The sequence below is a fragment of the Haliaeetus leucocephalus genome, unplaced genomic scaffold (genome assembly GCF_000737465.1).
Source record: "Haliaeetus leucocephalus isolate CR32 unplaced genomic scaffold, Haliaeetus_leucocephalus-4.0 Scaffold138, whole genome shotgun sequence".
Classification (NCBI taxonomy): Eukaryota; Metazoa; Chordata; class Aves; order Accipitriformes; family Accipitridae; genus Haliaeetus; species Haliaeetus leucocephalus.
Window position 1 is genome coordinate 2,121,573 of NW_010972574.1, and position 21,969 is coordinate 2,143,541.

Sequence of the window (21,969 nt, forward strand, 5' to 3'; positions counted from 1 at the left end):
ATGTAATATTTGAACCTGGTCTCCTTCGTCTCTGAAAATAACTTCGTAACGTAAGGGTACTTCTTAGCGCTAGTCCTTTGAGTGACAGGACGGTCTCTAATGAAGTACCTTGACAAGAAGAGTGGACACGGTCCAGACGTCAAGTGGGTCTGGATGGTTCCCGCGATAGCGGTGGTGCCGGCACCAGGCATCTGCTGGGGAAAGAGCCCCGACATGCGACTTCAGCCAGACACACAGCCTCCACAGAGCACCTCACCTTGAATCTGGCTCACGCGTCTGGCACGCGGATCACGGACCTGGAGGTCAACTGGGACGTGCTGGGAGCGTAAGTGGTGGGAAGGTGGCAGGTAGAAGCTAACGCTGAACGCCCCTTAGCTCTGCTCGTAAATCTGTGTGCAGCCACTGGCACAGAGCACCAATCTCTGCTGGAGCCTCTAGAGCCTTGCTACAAAGCAGACAACAACAAAACACGACGCTTCAGATGCCTCGTCTTTGATAGTACAAACACAATGGTAAAATGAGAACAAGAAATTATGAAATGAAGCAATTTTCATTTGTATAAATATGGAGACATATGTGGCAACATATTTTTATACACACATGTACATGAGTGTTTCCAGTTATTACTTCTTTTTAAAAATATGTTTAAAACCCACAAAGATTTAACAAAACTTAACATTGAATGCAAAAGAAGGTGGAAGGAGCCTCGTGTAGGAGGCTATAAACTAAAACAACCGAGACTTCATGAGACAGGGGACATCCTCACTCGTGAACAGTATTAAAACACCAACTTTATTCAGGAATACAGAATACATTTTTGAAGATTTCCAGTTTACAAAAGTTTAAGACAAGGCTGGGTTTCAAAATACAACCTCCTTTAAAGCTTTTATGTAACACCTCCACTTCAAGTTGACAAACCCCCTCAAATCAGGAAAAAAAAAAAAAAAAAGGACAAATGAAGGCCACAGTCCTGTACTAGGATACACTCAGGCAGAACCCAGCACAGTATTGAAATTCTTTCTGCAGTCCATATTTTAGTCCACGGTGCAATATAGCCTTGTGTTAATAAAAAATATTTCAGATCTCGTATGAACTGCAAGAAGGGCACTTGTTTTACCATTTTAGTTCCAGACATTATATGCAAAGTAGCTTCTGATGAGCAACAGTTAAAAACAGTACTTGCCATCTGATCACCATGTTAAAAACACAGCACTAAATTCTTCCTTCATTTATACAATTTTAAATATTCATTAAAAATTAAATTCAGAATCAGTGTCCCTCTATCCTTTTCATCGTTAATAGTTTTTCTTATCTACTAAAACCATTTGTCTTTCCTAAGATGTTTAAAAAGTAAAGCGCACAAGATTAACAAGCTGCAGCATTAATTAAAATGAGAGTCATCATCTCTTTCCTCCACCCAGCTTCTAAATCTATCACAAGGGCCCTATTAGCTGTATCAAAGTGAAGTGGTGTAAATAAAACTGATTTGACTTAAAAGGAGAGGAAGAATGAATGCAGAGTTATTTAAAAATCGCAATGCAGTCAGTGTTGTCATGTATGTCGCTGTAGACAAGAGCCAAGAAAATTATTCACAAGCTCTCTTTTAAAAGCATTACTGCCAGTTTTCCATTCACACAATACCAGAGAGGTAAACTGTAATTTGCCTTACAAGGAACTTCAGATTATTATCAAGCAGATTCACTAATTTTAAATACACAGCACTCTGACTTCAGCAGAGGTTACAGACACTCAAAACTCCTGAAATTTATTTGTTTATTTTTAAATAACCCAAATCTTACTGCCAACAGGCTAATCCACATTCCTTCATTTACCTCAAGTAGTCATTTCTTCAAATTGTTTTGTTGGAATCAAATACATTAATACCTGCACTGAGGAGAACTACTCATTACAGTGGTCACCATTCAATACAGATGTGGAATCAGAATTTGGCTCTGGAAGAAAACTGTAATTGGTTTTACTTTTGTAAGAGTAAGTCTTTGAAATAACATCTATTTGTTTAAATATTAAGTATAAAGCTAAGCTCCTGGAAGACTGACCTCAAACTAAAAGGTTAAGAGCAATTGCAAACAATAGAATGATCAATTCCAATTTTACTGGCACTGAAAATAAGTCCTACCACATGGTATTTCATGAACATTTAACTTCAGTCTTAGAAGCTGCAGGATTTTCAATGAAATATTTAATTTCATCAGCACAGTCGTTGCTACCATGCTTTCCCAAAGATTCCACTGAATAATGCAGTATAACGCTGTATTAACACTACTAGAAGTGACACGTTATAAACAATTTCTGTGTGATACTAACAGCAATTTCCAAAGAAACCAGCTAGCAAATCTGTTCTACAAACCAGAAAACTGGAGTAAGATGAACACACACCCCCCTTCCTTAAACGTTTCTGCATGTCTTTTTGGAACAAGATACTGAACTTCTGCACTCCTCAGAGTTCAGTGGTCCCCATAAGTAACAACAAAGAGGAAGACAAGACTTGTTTCTCTTTTTGGATCTCTAGACAATGATATGTAACAACACCTAGAAATGTAGTTAACAGCCTCCCAAACCAACATTAAATCAGAAAGGCACAATCTCCTTTTGTAACTCCTGTTCCCCAAAACTAAAAGATTCCTATACAAAGATAAATACACCCTTAGCTGGAAGGGAAAATGTCACACCATTTAGAATGTTTTTTTCCTTCTTTTTTTTTGTAAAGTCCAAATGGATTATCTTAATGCAAAAGTTACACGAATATATACAACCTGAAAGAGTATCTTTTTTTTTAATATATATATATATGTACATATATGACAGTGACTGACAGAGAAGGCAAAAGAAGCAGGCTGTGTTTTCTCTTTTCTTTCTTCTGAGCAATGCAAGGCAATGTTTTTCAGATGCCATAGTCAAACAATATTTGGTTTGCCTGCACCCTGGTGTCTTAGAATACAGGTGGTGAAACGCAGTCCCCCGTGGAGGCTTGCGTGAGGGATACGTGCCATGTAAGTTACACCAGACACAATGATTTAGTTTCACTAATGCAGCCTTAGGCAAACTTAAAATTAAAAAGATGTCTAATTCTAATGAAACTACTACAAACTCCTCAACAGTATGTTTTATAGTCCAATACAATGTTTTAAAAACTGCAACAGAAAAACATTATAGCTAATTCTGATACAGCATTACATAGCTCTCTTACAGAGGCCGAGCAGAACCTTAACGAAAGGCAAGAGGGACAGCACGGCCCAGAGCTCACAGGAGACACTCCTGCACCCACCTTTACTATTAACTCGGCTATGTACCTGAGTTTAACCTACCTGTAAAATAGAGAATAACTGTCTGCTATGTGACAATGACAACAGTCTACCTATCAAGTCAGACGGAGTCATTAATTAGTCAAGTCCTGCTTTGTGAAGGACAGCATAATTACAGTGCTTGAGCTCGCAGCAAGGATGAGATCTGACCCAATCTTTTATGCTGCTTTACAGGGACCTAGGAGCATCTTCACCAATGCACTTTAAGACAGGCTGCCTAGGCCTGTAATGAAAGGCTGCCATTAATCTGCTTCCAAAGTCAGCCAAGCCCAACAGCATTAGAATTCTCCAGTGCTCCCCGCCGCGTCATCTCAGTCCTGGAATGACCTGTGCTTGTAAATTCATCTGGCCCCTGCCTCTTACATACCACGGCAGTAGACTCCAGAGCTGGAAATGAAAAAAAAAAAAGACCAAAAAAAAAATACAGGTGTATGTGTGGGAACTGAGACTGAACTTGAGTCATTCCCCTACCTACAATCAAGCTCAAAAATTCTTGGGTTCTGAGCATATAACCTTTGGGCGAAAGAAGTTACCTTAGAAAGATGGGGAAGAAGAAAGCAGAAGGTGTGGGCAGTCAGCTTCCTTCATTTCCATTAAACAGCAAAGTCTGTTTAAGGACACTGTTCATTATGTAGAAGGAGAGGAAAATGTGTCTGATAGACAAATATAAATAATTTTTCAAGGCCAATTTCCCTCTGGACAAGAGGAAGACACTGCATTGCTTTCTGTATACTGAGCACAAGCACAGCACTGCAGTGGCATTTAAATTCACAGCTTACCTTCCCTCTTGCCACTCTGAATACCTTTACCTCTGAGATGCTTTCACACAGGTGATTCAACACTGTGCACTGAAACACACTTCACAGGAGACCATTCCAAGAGTTAGGACAAACCAGACAGAAATAATTCTGGTTTTCTGCAGAAGCTAAGATTTCAACCAAACGAACACAAATAATGGCAAACTCCATAAAAAACAGTGAGAGTATCGTAAGTGAAACTGATATTTTAGAGTTCTACTGGTGCAGTAGAACTAAACCTATGCAATACACTACTTGCATACATACACACAGTATTAAACACGTGTATCCACGCATGTACGTATACATGCTGTAGACAGGGCCAACAAGCCCAACACCTTTCACTACACGACCTGCTTCCAGTTATAAAACTAGTCATTCATACTAAAGCTTTCTGTGATCGGTGTTTGCCTCAGGCTGGTTTTGGTGTTCAAGATTTAGCTGAAACAGTTTGGTTTTTTTTTTGTTGGGGGCTTTTTGTTTTGTTGTGTCTTTTATTTAAGAAGGAACACATGGAGTGATGTTGTTTTGCCACACGTGAAAAGAAGTCTTGTGCTGTTTTGTTGAGAAGCTTCAGTGCCTCTATACTCAGCCTTGAAGTTTGACGGATAAGCCAACCTTTGTTGTGTTCCTGAGAAAACCCATGCAAATTTGGCCTAGAGATTAGCATCTGGGAAAAAACCCTCATTTGCTCAGTTAGAGTTGTTGCATCCTCACAAGCTTAAACTTTAAAAATTACATTCACAGTGAGAATGTTCCAGGCCATGAGGAGAAGGGTCAAGTAGGACATTTTCTGCAATTTGAGCACTGCCAGTGAGCTAGCATTGGGCACCAGACCTCCAAGCAGAAAGACTACATCTGATGGGCTTCAGTGACCACCAGCTGGCACCAGGCAGTAAGAAGAAAGAGCTCACACGTCGACAGGACAGGAGGCAGTCCAAAACCAAAAGTACTTCTGGCACAGTTTTTGTGTGCAACATCTGTATATATTATACATGCACATATATACATTCATATACAGTAAATAGTCCAAGAAATACGTCACGTCAGTTCTCTGACACAGCACTGATGTTGCTCTTACTAGTCTGAACGGGAACTTGCTCGCAGCAATATTGCGGAAAGCTGATGTGACTCTAGGTTTAGCTCTCACATCTCTGTCTTTGATGAGCCCAAAATGCTGAATTCAAATATTAACTGAGTGTGGATTCAAATCAAGTCATCATTCAGGCACATGTCCCCCTGAAAACTATTAGCCACAGCAGATTAACCCACATGGACTCAAAAAAGTAAATGCCTTCCTGCCCATCCCATATACCGGAGCGGTTACACTTCTCTTTCAGCGATGTGGTTGACCAGAGAATCGCTTTGATCTGCTGTCCTCTCAAGAAGAGTTCTGTGGCCATCCATGCTGTCATGGATGTCTCTTGTCCAACTGTCGGCTGTGCCCAGAGGGCTTCCTGCCATCGGGGTGTCTGTGCTCACCAGGCTTCCCGTCCGAGATCGGTAAGGAGGAAGATCTGGCTGATTAGGGGATTCAGAACAATAAGGTGGTGGAGGAAGGTCAAACCAAGGTGGTCTGCTGTAAGATACACAACATAGTAAGAGGTTACTGAAAACAGTGGTATGGAAGAAAGTACATAGTTTTCCAATAATGAAAAAAACCAAACAGTATTTCTTAGCTTTTCCATGATGACATCTATCAGGAGATCTCAAACAGACCTGCTTACATTATTCAGGTCATTCCAAAACATCCACGCCACCACTGGGCACCAAGGTTTCTGGTCAAGATGCAACATAGCTAATTACATCCTGCTTAATACTCTACACTCCGATTTTCATGGGTGTGCACTTCCAACAAATCTCAGCTTATCCTCAAAGACGGCTGCAAGAGGTAAGAATTTTTCCTGTGTAACATTTACACAACCTGAGAAAGCCCTTTAAAAGAAATAAGGTATGTAGTGGATTTACACCTATGGATAATGCTGTGAGCACAAGAAAGCTCTGAGGAAACCTCCCATTAAGTGACAGAGATAAATGGCTTACAGTCTACAAATAAATAACGAACTGAATTCTCCACATGACAAATCACTTCTGCTGTCATGGTATCACATGCAGAGCAACTGCTAAGCAGGCACAGACGAGATGAGTACTGGATTCAGGAAAACTGTTTTTTGGTTCTGATAGTAAACAATTAAAGGGACTGAAGGGTTTAGCAGATTTATAACAGGTCCTGGGAGCAATTAGCTCTGAAATTGCTGATGGTTTGTATCAGCTCAGGTGAGAAGTGATTACAATCTGGACAGCTGCTTATTTAGTTGTCCTTACTAATGAAAAGATAATCATTATTATGAATGTCAACATTAAGACAAGGGAGCTGCTGCCAAATGCAGCAGAGAATAGGAATGTAAATGATTATACTATCATTCTTAGATCCCAGAGTTCATACTAAAAAATACCGACAGGGTGACAGTGAACAATCTGGATCATTAGAGTTCATACCGTGCCCTTTTTACGTACAGAGAATGTCAGTCTAGGAGTTTTGTTTGGAAAGACTTTACAGACAGAGGTTAAAACAAAGGTTAATTGTCTACAAATAAAACCAGTGTCATAACTACAAAAACGTCATAACCCAAACCACACCCAGCCACAAAACTTCAAAGCGCTTTCAGCTATTTAAAATAAGAACTGCGCTTTCCGTTTCAGAGTCCTGTTCTTTTCTTCTATTGCTAAAGGGAAAGTAGTGCAGAGCAGAGGGACCATAAAATTTCTTTATGCAAGAATTGAAGACGTCTCATCTCTATATACACATCACACATGACCAGGGTAATTTTTTTAAAAATAGTGTGACCTAGCTGTTTTTTGGCAAAACTCCAAACGTAATTTTCATGTTTTGATTCCAGAGTGGCACAGGATATCACTACTAGACAAGAGATACATTTCTTTGCCTTCTCCTGCCATCCTCAAAGTCTCTACTACCAACCACAGGTGCTAAGAGAGCACGACTTAAGTTTGCCTTAAATCCCTTTAATACCAGTAAACAGCAAGGGGACCTGAGGACCATGAATTTTTCATATGCAGGCGGAGCTCAGATTTGCCCTAATTTGGCCCTATGCACGTGACCAAACTGCAGCGCTGTGCTTCTGTCAAAAGCAGTGATAAGGATAAATGGGGAGTGGAAGCACAGATTAACAGAGCTGCAAGCAATAGTGTGAAACTTTGGTGAGCACAGAATTAGCTCCTTCCCCTACATACCTTTGGTCGAGCACAGCCTCTGAATAGGATGGTGGAGAGTCCAGGTCCACTGGCCTATGGTAGGCCTGGTTGGACATGTACTGGATCCCGTTGTTGACGTTGTAGGTGACGCTGCAGTGGTGCGGGTGATCGAGGACCACCAGCCGGGACAGCAGGACAGGGTGCTGCAGTCGATGCACTGGCAGGGTCATGAGATTGTTGCGTTTCCGTTGGTGATGCAGGACTAAGGCAAGAAAGGCCACCACAAGTACAAAAATGACAGAGCTACCAATTATAGCGTAGGTAATACTAGGGTAGTAAAGCAGCTGATTTTCTGAGGTCACGTAATCTTGGCCGCTGCCGGCCTCTGCAAGACAAAAGGAAAAGGAAGCCTGAGATTTGTTTCAATATAAAACTGCTCTTAACCTGTGCTGTGGGGTCTGCTAACGCATGGTGTGACAAAAGCAAGTTTTTCTTTTTTCTTTGAATTGTGGAAAATTAGCTTATTAAAAGCATATGCATGCAAATCAGAGATTGGCTGACTACCACTCAGTCCATCCTCACCCGCGGTAAGTGCCAGCAGATAAACCACAAGGCAGACACAAACTGGGAAAGAGGAAAATACACACTGTGTAGTAGGATGCATGTGCACCATCATGGGAGTATCTCCCCCATCCCTACCTATCAGTCACAACTTTTTATTTCCAGAGGTGAGACAGCCAGTTCCGAGGCATAAGCACAGTACTTCAGCTGTACCCAGCAAAGCACACTAGAATCAGAGATGTAAAAGGCCTCATCTTTACTTTTAATGATAACTTACAGTGCAGTCAAAGTTTACATGGAGTTTATCAAAAAAGGCAGCAACTACATCCTGTGATCCACAGATCTAACAGTCCAAAAGAGGTACAGGGGAAAAATATAGATAGCTGCTCAGTAGAGGGTGGTTAGTTGGATGTTTGTGATCAGGAGACCTCCTGCTGGAAAAAAATTGAAAAAAAGAAAGGGTGTTGGAACAGCAAAAACAGCGATGTAAGTCTGGTAGGTGTGATACCAGTAAGAGATGTGAAAGTCTAAAAGCAAAGAGTGCCGTGAAAGAAGTGAATGGTAAAAACAAAACCAAACCCCCAAACCAACCAAAAAAAACAGGTTAGGATAGAACAAGATGAGGAAAAGAAAAACATGAGCTGCACTGAGGCCAGAAAAGATCACATAAGTGAGCTTCAATTTGAGATGGAAATGGTAAAGGGAATGGAAATGGTCACTGAGTGGCAGGGAGCAGGAGCAGAAGCACGACCCTAAACAGCAGAATTAGAGGGATGATGAGAAGAGATGAAAAGACCAGATCAAAAAAGGTATTCCAGATACCATATAGCATATGTTTTATTTGCAGGAGGCACTGAGGAATCGGCAGTTACCGAGAATTGTAAGAGAAGTTACAGTTGGATTTGTTCGGAGTCATGATACAGGAGAAGGAATTCCTGCTTGGGCTCTGAGCCCAGAGAAGCAAAAAGTTAATGGAATAATGACTTTGGACAACATCTGAACAGATCTTGAACTGCATGCAAATCTTATGAGAAAACACAATAAAAGGCAACAAAATGCAAAGGAGGAAAGAGGCTCCGAGAAGCAAAATGGCATAAACACACTCATGCGACTCTGCCACACTTGAGGCCAGTGCTAGCACTGCAGAACTGTGTTCCCCCGCCTCCATTTCAGCCCCATGTTCACAAGGTCATACAGCCTTTGAGTACTGTTTTCTTTTTTGGGGGAGAATTTCTATTTCTGTGCAGGCTGTAACTCCTATAGCCTCAAAAAGAAAACTACTATTCTGACACAAGACATTCATCTACCTCAAGCAAAACAAAAGGCCGAGTAAAAAACAAACAAAACAAACCCAACCCCTTGACCTCCAAAATCCACACAATTACAAGAGCACTATCCATCCAAATTCTTCATTTCCTACTGCAGAAGGCTGGGACAGTAAATCTTAACATACCATTTTCCTTTCTTTCACCTACCAACTAAAACTGCTTTTTGGTCACTCAGAATTGCAACTGAAACACAAATTTCTCTAGCAGCAAAATAATGAAATATATACCAACTGTGTCTGGCATAATAGAAGAGCTTTCTTCAAGCACCCATTGTTCTGCATCAAGATGCTCTGGGTATTTCTCTCACTATTTGATTTTGGTAGTTCACTTCCATGGTTAAACACCAAACCACATTTTCCAGCATCACTAAAAATAACTTATGCATTAGTTAGGTAAGATAATACAACATAAAATGGCTAATCCTTTAAACATCTCCATTTTAACTCATAGATATTTTAGTAAGAAGGGATGAGATGGGAAAGAAGGTACCAGGAAGAAGAGAACATGATTATTGGTCCTGCTACTGACTATGAAAACTACCACTCTTAAATAGATGTTTTACTGATAACGCCACTACAACCACAGACCAGAGCTTTGCAGGCCAGCTGCAAGCCGCACAGTTTTCTTGATACCTAGTGTCACACCTCAGTGAGGATCCTTACTAAATTTATTTCCCTGTGCAACTGTGTTGGAAAGAAAGCAGAAATCATTGTTACCAGTCAACACTAGGTCTCCAGCTCACTCAGTAAAGTGAACAAAGTCTGCATGAAGAATATAAATCAAAACAGAAGGGAGGAAAGGAATTGACATGCATTAGTAATTTTAATTACAGCTCATCACATATTGCTGTGATATTCCCTAAATTCACCAGCTGAGAAATGAATTCATGTCACATATCAGGGACAAGGGCCAGCATAGGGAGTATAGTGACAAGCAGATCATTTTTATGCAAACATCAACAAGTTTATTTGCAAGGAATGATCCATGGATGAATACCACTACCCGCAATTCTTCAGTGCAAGGAAGGTAAATATATTACGACATCCCAGTAAAATACCACAAGACTTTCATCCAACTTGGCTCACTGGTTACAGCACATTGGCATAAGACTGAGAATAGGATGCCTTTGCAGACCTGATGAGACCTAATTAGTTACCATGGGATCATTCTGCAGCAGCACAGTCCCTTCTCTTTATAATCTCCATCTTTTTTAATAAGTGGAAAAATGAGAGAAGTGAATTATATGTCAACTGCTTTTAAAAACTTTTAAGGTTATCCACCTGTTTAGGATAGCATCTCCAAGTCCTGCGCAAAAAGCCTCCATAAATCCAAACAGATTAACCAGATTGCTGAAGAAAAAATATTGTGTCGAAAGTCAGACGGGATCTGATGACCAGCTTTAGGACAGTCTGAAACAAAACATCTATTTTATCTGGTTTTATGATCCTTTTCATACCACAACCACCCACATATCTTGCAGAGATTTTAGGTCAATTTGCAGTTAATGTGCCGTTTTGGAGCTTTGGGATTACTGTGGCTAATGAAACAGCATTTGTTTACCTGTAACTCTCTATTCCTTTTCAGGTTTTTAGATCTGTTGCTTGCATTCCAATTTAGTTCACTGTATCTCTGAGAACAAGAGCAAGCTAAGAGCATGCCTACACCAGGGACTACAGGTCTGTGTACAGATCTCTGAACCAGAAGTATAGCTGTGAAGGTGCTGGTTTGAATAGTGCTATCTGGTGCAGCCTTTGAACTGGCCAACACAGCAATATGGCTTTTGGGGTCTGAATTAGCATCTCCATCAGTTCAGCTAGTTCTAGCCTGTGTGTCTCTAACATGGAGCTGCACCGAGGAGTAGAGATACATCCTGTGAAGATGAAAGAATTTGGTTTATCTGTCAAGTGCTCCTTCTTGTGCCCTGGGCAGCGTTGAGTACTTTGCATGGAGACACTCTCTCTCCCCATGTGAAGAATCCCGCTCCCTAAACACACATCGTCTTTATACCTTTACAGGAACAGACATGGAGCGCACCGTATCTCTGAGACAGAGTTCTGCCTGGGAAGGTTCAGCTATAATTGAAACAAAGTCGTCTTCCACCACCATAACAACCTTATTCTTGCCTTACAGGTGGGTTTTCTGGGTCAAGAAGACACAAACTTAAGGTCCCCTAGCAAAACACACTTGCAAGTGAAGTCCAGTGGTATTTTGCTTCTGCTGTGGTGTAGTTTAAACCAAGAAAGACCAACCTCCATTTAACCTCCTTTTTCTAGCACAGTCAGTAAACCCAAACCCACAAAAGAGGCTCAGGTAACATTAGTTTCATATCAGCACTGCTTGGCTTGTAGCCCTAGAGAGGGCACTTCCCATTCAAGGAAAAGAAATGAACTGCCCTTAATGGTATTCCAAAATAATGCTCCAGCAAGAAAACTGCTCTATAGCACAGCTAAAACAAAAGTAGCAGAACTATGAGACAGTTTTGCATACAAGAGACTTTTACATCAAGTTTTTTCTTCATCTTACTGTATATCTGATCATGTTGAAATGAATAACTTCTTGGTAATTCCTTGGTAACATTCTGGGTTTTTTGTAGAGCCAGGTGAGTATACATAGGTGTGGAAAGGAATGACAGGTACCTAGCTGAGACTGCCCGATGATCCTCTATCCATTTTGTGCACACTGTAACAGGGAGAAGGTGAGATATAAGAACACCCAAAAAATCTTAGCTGGACACGCACACTTACTTTAGAGAGAAAAAGCCACAACTCTTTAGTTCTGCTCTAGTAACTTTCAGCAAATGTTTACACATCACAGAAGTCATTGAACTGAATTTCTTGATAATTCAGTCATCTTCTCCCAGAAGAAGCAGGTATTATCCAGGCAGATTTAAAAAGTTCTGCCTGCTCTGCTAGTAAATGCAAATTTACAAAAAAGGCGAGTGGGCAAGCTAATTTAGCTTAAATTCATGGAGTATTTATTCCTTCATGCTTTTTCCCCCCCTTTAAGAAGATCTATGTTTTCTAATCATGCCACATACAAACAGTTTATCAATGCCACGTATGCCTATTAAACCTTATTATCTGGGAAATGCTGAATTCGCAGATTAGAGATTTTTGGAGTGTAAAAAGCTTTGTGAATAATTTAGGAAAAGACTGATAAAGAAAACATAACGGGTTGTGCTCAGAGGGCTATCTTATTGACTGAGAACAAATTTGATGTCTCAAAGTTTTTAAAAAGATCTGAGAGTAACTGCATTAAGTCAGCCAGACACAGGGATGAGGGGCTATTATTTTATCTTTTGCAATCCTCTGCTCAAACCTGGCTTTTCACAATTAGTCAGAGAAAAAGCTTTTGAAATACATAATCTGAGCAGACATCTGTAGCCTTAATGAGCACGAGTCACGGTCCATCTCCAACAAAGACGCTACTGTAACACATTTAAATTCCAGCTGGTTAAAGAGCAGAGCTGCAGCTTGGAATGTTAAAGACGACAAAAATCAAACAGAGACAAGGCAGAGCCTCTGCACATTATTTACTTTTTGTGCTAGGAGTTCCTAGGGCATCCAGCTAAGTCTCCAAAAGCTCTTAAATTTCTCATCCTTGATGATTTTATGTCCCAATAAAACAAGTCTTATGTAGATTTTGTGCACTGGACTTTCAGAATATTCTTTATTCTGGTGATGTCCTTTCTAATGCAGTTATCTTTTTTCCCTGCTGCCCTTCTCCAAGCTACAAACAAGATCCAGCCCGGACAGCACAGCACCTTGTCTTCATGGAGTTTCATGCTCAGTTATCATTTGTTCCCCTCCCCAAGCAGCTTCATACTTCCCTTAGACACCCAAGACAAGGATTTGTTTTCAACTGCATTCAAAGCATGTTTCTACCCTGCTTTGTTTTTCTCCATTTCAGGCACAGAAGAGAGATTTGTTAATAGAGGCATTACAGATACTAAACAGAGCTTATCTATGGGAATTGGCCAAAGTAATACAATATGATTACATCTTTGCTTACCAGGTACTTGGTAAATGGATAAGATTTCTGGGAAAGCAGCAGGATGAGACCCCAAGCTCCTTCCAGGTACGTCTAAAACAGTGATGGCTTCACATCCAGACAATACTGATCTGCACAGATGTCATGACTTAAAACGGCACCAGGTTATTCTGTATTTCTTTCACCCTGTGCTAATCACAAGTATCCCTAATACCCATGGACCAGAACCGCAGCAGCCAGCACAGTCCTCGAGCTAAGAAGCTGGAGCAGAGAGTGACTCTATTCCCAGCTCTTGAAGTTGCCTGTCAGGTCGTTTTCTCCACCTCTGCCTGGCTCCCTGCCCTGCTATCCCCACCTGAGAACTAGATAATGATGTTCCTGGGCTGTCAGGACACTCTCCCAAGCTATTCTGTACTGACGAGAACTACATTTTCCTCAAAAGCAAATATTTCAAATTAATATTTCAAATATTAATCAGAAATCTATATACCACTGGGTGCTCTGTCTTTGCCTATTCTTTCAGATGACTGAAAAGACATTCATGACCTTACCTGCATAAACAGAGTAGGACATCTCAATATGGAGAACTTGTTATCTATCCATCCACACATATAGGATTTTTAATCATTATTGGTATTAGTGTGATACCTTGGAGCTCCAGTAATGAAACAGGATTTCTCTGTGTAATGTACTGTATAGGCTCTGAGCAAGATGACAGCCATTGTTCCGAAGAATTTAAAGCTAAGCATAAGACTTGGAACTATATATAGTTACAAGTCTATACAACTAGCCAGCAAGACACAGATAAACCTCAAGACAGCATTAGTCAGCAGAATTAGCAGCAGTCTCAGCACGTCTCATTCAGTGGATGAGAATGAGTGTGTTACCTGTGCCTTCCTCCCCAGACTTAAACCCCTGATCCTGACCATGTGTTCCAAGAGCAGAGCTTTCAAGTCTTTGTGGCTGGAAGAGCAGCTGAGTCATCAGACTGAAGATCAAGAGCCTCACCTCTCACATGCCCTCCTTTTTATCTTCTGCAGGGTAGGATAATTATTCCATGCACTTCACACATCTCCTTTTAAATGTAAAAAAAAGAAAGAAAGAAAAAAAGGGAAGCAGCAAACTGAGCAAGTAAGTAGAGAACTAAGAAATACTTAGCAGTAGCCATGGCAACTAAAGTTCTAAAATTAACTTGGCAGCAATGTAAAAACCTGCAAAGCCAAAATCTGCCATCAAGCACGGAAACAAAAGGTCCAGGCTTGACAGCTGGATGGAGGCCAAGGAGGAAATTAAAGTGTTACTCAAATGCAATTCAGGATGACTCCGACATTGATCTAAGCAGCATTTCCTGGACACGTGATAGCCCAAAAGGCTAGTGGTATAATTTGATTAATTCACAGCCAGTACAGAAACTAAGCCCAAAAGCAGGGGCAGAACATAAAAAGGATGAACTTTCTCCTAATAAAGTTGTCTTCTCTAAATAAAGGGGTTCCGTTCTGTTTGTCTCCTCTTTCTCCTTTGCAAATGGAGGGTCACCATCAAGGAGACTGCCAAGAAATTAGCTACTATACACTTCTCATAACATTTTATGACAGGAGGATGCCATTCAGCAAGAGCCTGATGCACTGAAAGCTCTAGGGGCTCCCACAACTATCATCGTCCTCCCCGTCACTAAATTAAACCTGTTCTACAAAATGAAAATCTCAAATAGCAGCACCACTGAAAGACTCTTTGGTGGACCAAGCTTATAAAATAAAGCAAGAACGTGCTTCAAAGAAAGAAAAACTGTATTGTCTTCATAGCATAAACGTGCTCTTGGTGCTTTTGCCAAGACCTATGACTACCAGCAGCATCCCAGGCTCTAGACCCAGTGCAAGCGCTGTGCCTAAGTTGGAGTAACAGCCACTGATCTTGTACCGCAGCCTGCTCCTTCCCCCTAATCTCCCAAGAGATATTCTAATCTTGCCTCGTTCCAGTCACAAACAGTATTCCCCAACGGCAGGAAAAGTCCTAGTTGCTGTGTAATCTGTCGTGTACAATTAATAAGTAGTATTATAGAGTCTTGAAAGTTAAAACAAAAGAATGTTTTAATGGAAAAGTTAACAGAACTGTGAAATTCAACCAGCAAGAAGCAAGCAGACTCACAGTTAGTCTCCAACATCAGATTTATCTTCACTCCTTTAACTAATGGCATAACAAATATATTTTCTACCAAATACCCGTGGCAACACTGGCAAATTTATGTGCGAGTGCACTGTCCTGTCTTCTGCAAGGGTTAATTGGAACATCAGAGCTCTGAGGTAGGTAAGAGCCTGCACATGGTATCAGCTCCCTGCCAGTGCAGAAGCATGCTCTACCTTGATTAATTCTGAAAGGTCTTAAGCAGTTTCAAGTGAAAAGCATGAAGGAAAATAGATTTGTCAAAGGCCATGGGCAGCTTTACCTTTCCTATTCCCTGAGAGTTTAGAATCCAAGTTTCCATGACATGCTTGGCCAACATTTCTTGGAATCATTTGAATATCTAGGAGGAAAAAACCCAACTCAAACCAAAAAGTAAACTAATTAAAATGAAAATCAGTGGATGAAATGCTTGTGCTTTTATCATCTATCAACGCTGAAACTAAATTACACCACATTGCAAAACTGTTACCAATTTATCTTGGGTGATCTACATGCCTGCTAAAATACATGTTATTTCAATAGAACGTCTGGAAAAAGCTGAATGTGGGATGCTGTACAGGACAGACAGATGAATAGCATTTTTACAGAGTTTATTGTGGAAGTCGGTAAGAAGAGACACATACTGTTCAGCTAGAATGTGTACACTACCTTTTTCCTAGATGCTGCATTAGTGGTATGGACAGCTGGTGTGTAAGAAGGACACTATGGCTTGAAGAGATGTGGTGCAGGGTTTACGGAACCTGCAGTCAGCTACACTTGGCCAGAAATACTGCTTAAGTGTGATTTAGATATATACCATGAGGTAAGTTTTTGATCAGCTTTTAAATTTAGTCTAATCATTCAAGGACTGTATGGCTTTTTAATGGCTCTGCTTTTTGAAGAAGTGTTAGTACAAAGTCCATGCCCTGTCTTATATATTACTAGTATCAATCCTGGTTTTTTCTAGAATTGTGAAAAGGAAGACATGGTGTCAGATACGCAGTCCACATAGCTTCACTTGTTCAAGATGGTGTCCTAATGATTTAGCAGGTTGTGATCTTGAGTAAAAAAAGAATCAAACCAGAAAGCAGAGACAGACAAGACCTGCTAGGTCCCCTAATCCCTTTCCTAGGGTCACATTTCACACCATCCATTCATACCTACCCAGCGCCCCTTCGCTGACTGCTTCTAGGATGCAACAGAGGAAACAGGAGGCAAATCCATTCCAGCAATAGCCCTGCAGGCTGCCCGCTCGGCCTCTGGGAAGCAAAAGGAGACTGGAGAGGAAAGCAAGATCACAATGACTGAGCGGATTTGGGTAGATGCGCAGTTCAAACCAAGATGGAGCTCAGTGCTTGGTTCCACCAGAGAAAGAGCCTGCGTGAAGTTACATCGTGAGATGCTTTGCTTCTTAAAGTTATCCTGACTTTGCATTACAATTGTTTGACATACCAACTAACGTTTCCTTCCAGCTACAAGCTCTGTAAACTCAGTATAAACAGCAAGAAATCTTGCCAAACTGTGGCCTCAGTAGCTCCACTATGTTCAGGTTATACCTTCAGGAAGGTCTTAAGAAACATCATACTTGTTTGCAAATCAAACTCTAAATCTTTGCTTTAATATGATAAAAAAAGTAATAAAGCATAAACCACAACAGCAACGATGACAACAGTTGGTTGTGAAAGTAACTATTGCATAGCCCTGTTTGGTCTTCCTTATCACAGGACACAGGCTATCTAATGCCAGAGAAAGCGAGGGGGAAGAAAAAAGAAAAAAAAGAGAAGCAAGTGATGCAAAGAAGAAAAAAAGGAAAAAAGCTGCATTTGAAAGCTAGTGTACACAAATGGGACACCAATGAGCATCTGGAAGGCATTAACACCAGGAAGAAGATAAACCCGTCCTTTTCATCCTCTGCTAAAAATCTCACTTGATCAGAAAATACAGCACTGAAAATAGGGAGTGGGAAGGAGCCATGCAAAGGCTGTGGCTGCCAGTGGTTCATTAGAAAATGGAAAGCTTTTCAGGGGGGCCCAAAGGGCTCTGCTCTGAATCTGATACTATTCAATAACTACCTGAATGACAAAGTAGAGAGAATATGCTTATTCAGCTTGCTGTTAGGCAACACAAGCACCGTGCTAGACACGATTAAAATTCAAAATGATCAGAAAATAGCAGAGATGGTCAGGATCACATGTAGTCAGGTGCCAGCAGAGAATAGGGTGTTAACTGGCAGTGAAAAATGCAACCCCAACAGTACTCAGCCCTAGCAAGGTGTCTGCTGGAGTATTTATTCAGTTCAGGACATCACACTTAAAAAAAAGCAAAGATGAATCAGAGCTTGGTGGGGAACAGCATAAATTATCACATGTCCATAGGACACTAACTACCAAGAAAGGTTGTAAGAATCCAGGTTGTTTGGGCTGAAGAAGACATTGCAAGGAAGCTCTAAATATTTTTAAATACAGAAGTTTGAAATGAAAGAGGATCAAAATAATGCCTGCTCTGACCAGCGATACAAACTCAGTGCTTTCAAAAGCTGCAAGAAAGTGTCCCAAACTACTAACACAAGAGATCACAGCTTTATTTCATACATCTAATTGATGAGAGCTGCTACCTTTGTCTGCAAGTGAACAGTAGTAGCACCACCTGACTCCATGCCTTTAGATTTCCAGTTACCCTGACTGCTCTGATGGTTTTATCGTAGGGACTGTCATCCCTTTATGTCCTCAGGAGAGTTTCCCAAAGTTTTCCTGCAGAATATAAAAAAAGCCTACAAATTTTAAGTGACTACAAGCCAGGCTGAATCTGAACCACATACTCCCAAAGGCAAAGCACCACAACAACTTACTATCAACTTCCCAAGCCACACGTGTAGCTCTGGTGTCAGATGCACCTTGCTATGTGGCAAGGATAAGGAAGTGCTGGAAGAGATCGCCTCAAGCTAACAATGGTCTAGACACCTCTTTGGAGGTACCCCGAGAGCTCTGACACAGTTCTGAATGTATATGCTGGCCTACAGACCAAAACCACCCCCCAAAACCTCCACCCCTGTCAATCAAATGACCCAAAACACCCCATAAACCCCAAATTTGGGTTATTTCTCCAAGTAAGCTGACAAACCTGCCTTAGTTTCACCTAGCCTGTCTTCAGGTAAACAGAAAAAAGACCAAACCCACCCTCTCTAACAGTGAGGATGGATCTCCTATTTTAAAGAATTTTATATCTCACTTGTTGCACGATCCCATTCTACCACCAAGTTCAGTAGAAGTTCATACTTCATTGACAAATCTATAAATTCTACAAGCCTTAGAAGCTAACCATGCATTCATAAAGGAAGAAGGAGCTCATCTCCTCCTTCGATGTGCAGAGGAAACTTGGATAGCTTTCCTCTGTGGATGGACTCAGCATAACATTTCAGACAGTAAATCAAGTTGTTATAGTACCTGGGACTTTATCCAGAACTCTCATTCCTCTTTTTGACATATGCATTATAAAAATTTTGGTCTCACTTCAGCAAGTTTTCATATAAATAAATTAAGCAAAAAATATCTTTAATTACAGAATGAAGAAAATTGCTGCACTTGATGAAATGTTGTTTATTCAGCACTGACAAACACAGCCTAATGAATGTGAGAGTGCCAGATTTTATTCTCGCTGAAGATGCAGTCTTGCTTTTTGTTTCCACAGAGATTGTGGAAACATTTATTTTCCCTTTGACCCTGGCTGACTGACTGAACTAGTCATATTGAATTGTGCAATTCTTGATATGAAAAGCATGTGTACAATGGAAGAAAGAAAAAATGTATTTTAAAATTTGTATTAAGAGGCAAGAATCATAAATTATTAATCACTATGTGAAGATAATTACTGTATGCAAGGACAAATGAAGAGATTTTTGGTAGCATACTTATAGTTCACATTCTGCATGGAAAGACTGGAGGCAAATAATAATGATTAGTACAGCTAAGCATAGTTTAAAAGGCACTGAATTAGCTAATGTGTCACATGAATGAACCTTTATTCACAGAATCTTGGTCTAAGGCATAACAGTGGTAAAGAAGGTTAATAGAAAACTGGCTTATCACAAGCGAAGGACATTAAACATATTGTTGCATTATTCTACAAAATCCCAGTGAAACCACATTTGAACACTGGCATCCTATTTGGGCCAGCTTATTTGAAGACAGACAGAATTAGGTTGGTGAGAGTACAGCATGAGAAACAAAGATTGATAAATGAGGAAACAGGGCTTAAATATCAAGAGAGAAAAAAGTAGGATTTATTCAATCTTGAGAAAAGGTGATTAAGAGGAGAGATGATTGAAGTATTTATAATAGCCATGGGTTATAAAAATTAAGCTCAGTGACTCATTTTTAGATTGTTGGGCAGACTGGAACTAAAGGCGACAAGGGTAAAAGGGAATAGATGCAGGGGACAAATTTAATGATACACTTCTGTGCTGGTTCTGGCTGGGATAGAGTTAATTTCCTTCACAGTAGCTGGGATGGGGCTATATTTTGGATTTGTGCTGGAAACAGTGTTGGTGACACAGGGATGTTTTCGTTCCTGCTGAGCAGCGCTCACCCAGAGCCAAGGGCTTTTCTGCTTCTCCCCCCACCCCACCAGCAGCAGGCTGGGGGGGCACAAGGGGTTGGAGGGGACACCGCCGGGACAGCCGACCCCGACTGACCCCAGGGATATTCCAGACCGTAGGACGTCATGCTCAGCACATAAAGCTGGGGGAAGAAGAGGGAACGGGGGATGTTGGGAGTGATGGTGTTTGTCTTCCCAAGTCACCGTTACACGTGCTGGAGCCCTGCTGTCCTGGAGATGGCTGAACACCTGCCTGCCCGTGGGGGGTGGGGAATGGATTCCTTGGTTTGCTTTGCTTGCGTGCGTGGCTTTTGCTTTCCCTATTAAACTGTCGTTATCTCAGCCCACGAGTTTTCTCACTTTTACCCTTCCGATTCTCTGCCCCATCCCACCGGAGGGGAGTGAGTGAGCGGCTGTGTGAGGCTAAGCTGCCGGCTGGGGTTAAACCATGACACCTTCACAGAAAGAAGAGAAAATATTTGAAATGATGTTTTGTGACTATATTTAAACAAAAGCTGGGTGACCATATAGAATTATGTGCTGGGGAATAACATCATGTGGGAAAAGCTTCTAGAGAGCATCTTTGGTAATAGCTGACACATGTTTCCATACACACACACATAAAAAAACAATTTTAAACATCATTCTTAAAACAAAAAAGGTTAAGAAGTTTACCTAATTTCAAACAGAAAGAAACAAAAACATTTACTATTACACCTTTATAGTACAGATGCAAAAACTAACTATACTATTTCTTTTATAGTACTCTTCCTTCAAGTATTTACAGACAAATCACAGAAATGTTACAATACTCCAACAAGATAGGTAAACCTACTCCTTACCTAAAAAGCAAGGCTTAAATTAATAAAATGATTCACCTAAAGTTGCAGAGCTAAAAATTGTCAGCTAGGATCAGAAACGGGAGTTTTTGGCTTCCATGGGCCATATCCTGCTCTCCACACACACACTTTAATGGATTATTTATTTTTTATTTACTATCATAAAGGAGATAGCTTTATTGTTTTACTCTTAAGGTGCACTTAATTATCCTTGAGCAACTCAGTACTGTCCTCCCCAGCACTCTGTGGTATTTTAACAAGCCATCTATGGCATCCATACATTCAAGACAGACTGATTTAACATGCCTACGTATCAGCTTAAAAACTTGACTAAAGACTTATCAGGAAAGAAAATTAAAAAAGGAGCCTAATCACACTGGGTTCTAGACTAAGTCGAACATACCAAATGTCTAGAAAATATTGAATAAAACCCCTAAACAAATCACATACACACACTTGCTCCTCACGACTCCCTACTCCATTTACAAACCATTTTTCTTTAATTTTTCAGCTAATTTCTGCTTCTATAGATAAGGACCCCATAAAAAGGACCTCTGGGAACTAAGGGTCTGACTCTGATCTTAACATCACTGTGTACAGCACTGACTCTTGCCTCATGGTATTGAAAATCAGGATGGTTCCTCCACCTCTTGCTCACCTGTGCAACTCTACATCTTTCTCCTTTGCTTTGGGTTTGTGTGGTGGGGGTTTGGTAGCGGGGTAGGAGCTGCAGGGCCGGCTCCTGGGAGAAGCTGCTCGAAGCTGCCCCGGCTGGGAGCCGGACCCGCCTCTGGCCCAGGCCGAGCCCCTCAGCGACGGCGGGAGCGCCTCTGGGAGAAGAGATTTCAGAAGGGGAACGAACGCCCCGTGAGGGAGTCGGGGGAGCGGGATGTGAGAGGGACCCCTCTGCGGATCCCGAGGTCAGGGAAGGAGGAGGGGATGCCCCCGCAGCCCGCGGGGAGGCGGCAGGCTGTCCCCCCCAGCCCGTGGAGGGGAGCGGGGGAGCGGGGGAGCGGATGTCCCCCAAAATGGCGGCGGCGCCCCCGCGCGGGAGCATGCTTTCGCGGAAGGACTGCCCCCTGCCTGTGGAAGGGACCCGCGCTGGAGGAGTCTGTGAGGAACTGCAGCCCGCGGGAAGGACCCACGCTGGAGAAGTTGGGGAAGG

General features: G+C 41.4%; 1 protein-coding gene across 1 annotated transcript in view; it reads right to left on the reverse strand.

The window, feature by feature from the left end:
* Window positions 1-5,326: 5,326 nt before the first annotated feature.
* Window positions 5,327-21,969, reverse strand: part of LDLRAD3 (low density lipoprotein receptor class A domain containing 3) — an 85,338-nt gene continuing 68,695 nt past the window's right edge. Inside the window, exons 5-6 of the mRNA XM_010586030.1 lie at window positions 7,373-7,718; window positions 5,327-5,699 (exon numbers count right to left, since the gene is read on the reverse strand). Of these exons, the coding sequence (XP_010584332.1) occupies window positions 5,444-5,699; window positions 7,373-7,718 (602 nt within the window). The 3' untranslated portion in view covers window positions 5,327-5,443. The remainder of the gene's footprint in view (window positions 5,700-7,372; window positions 7,719-21,969) is intronic.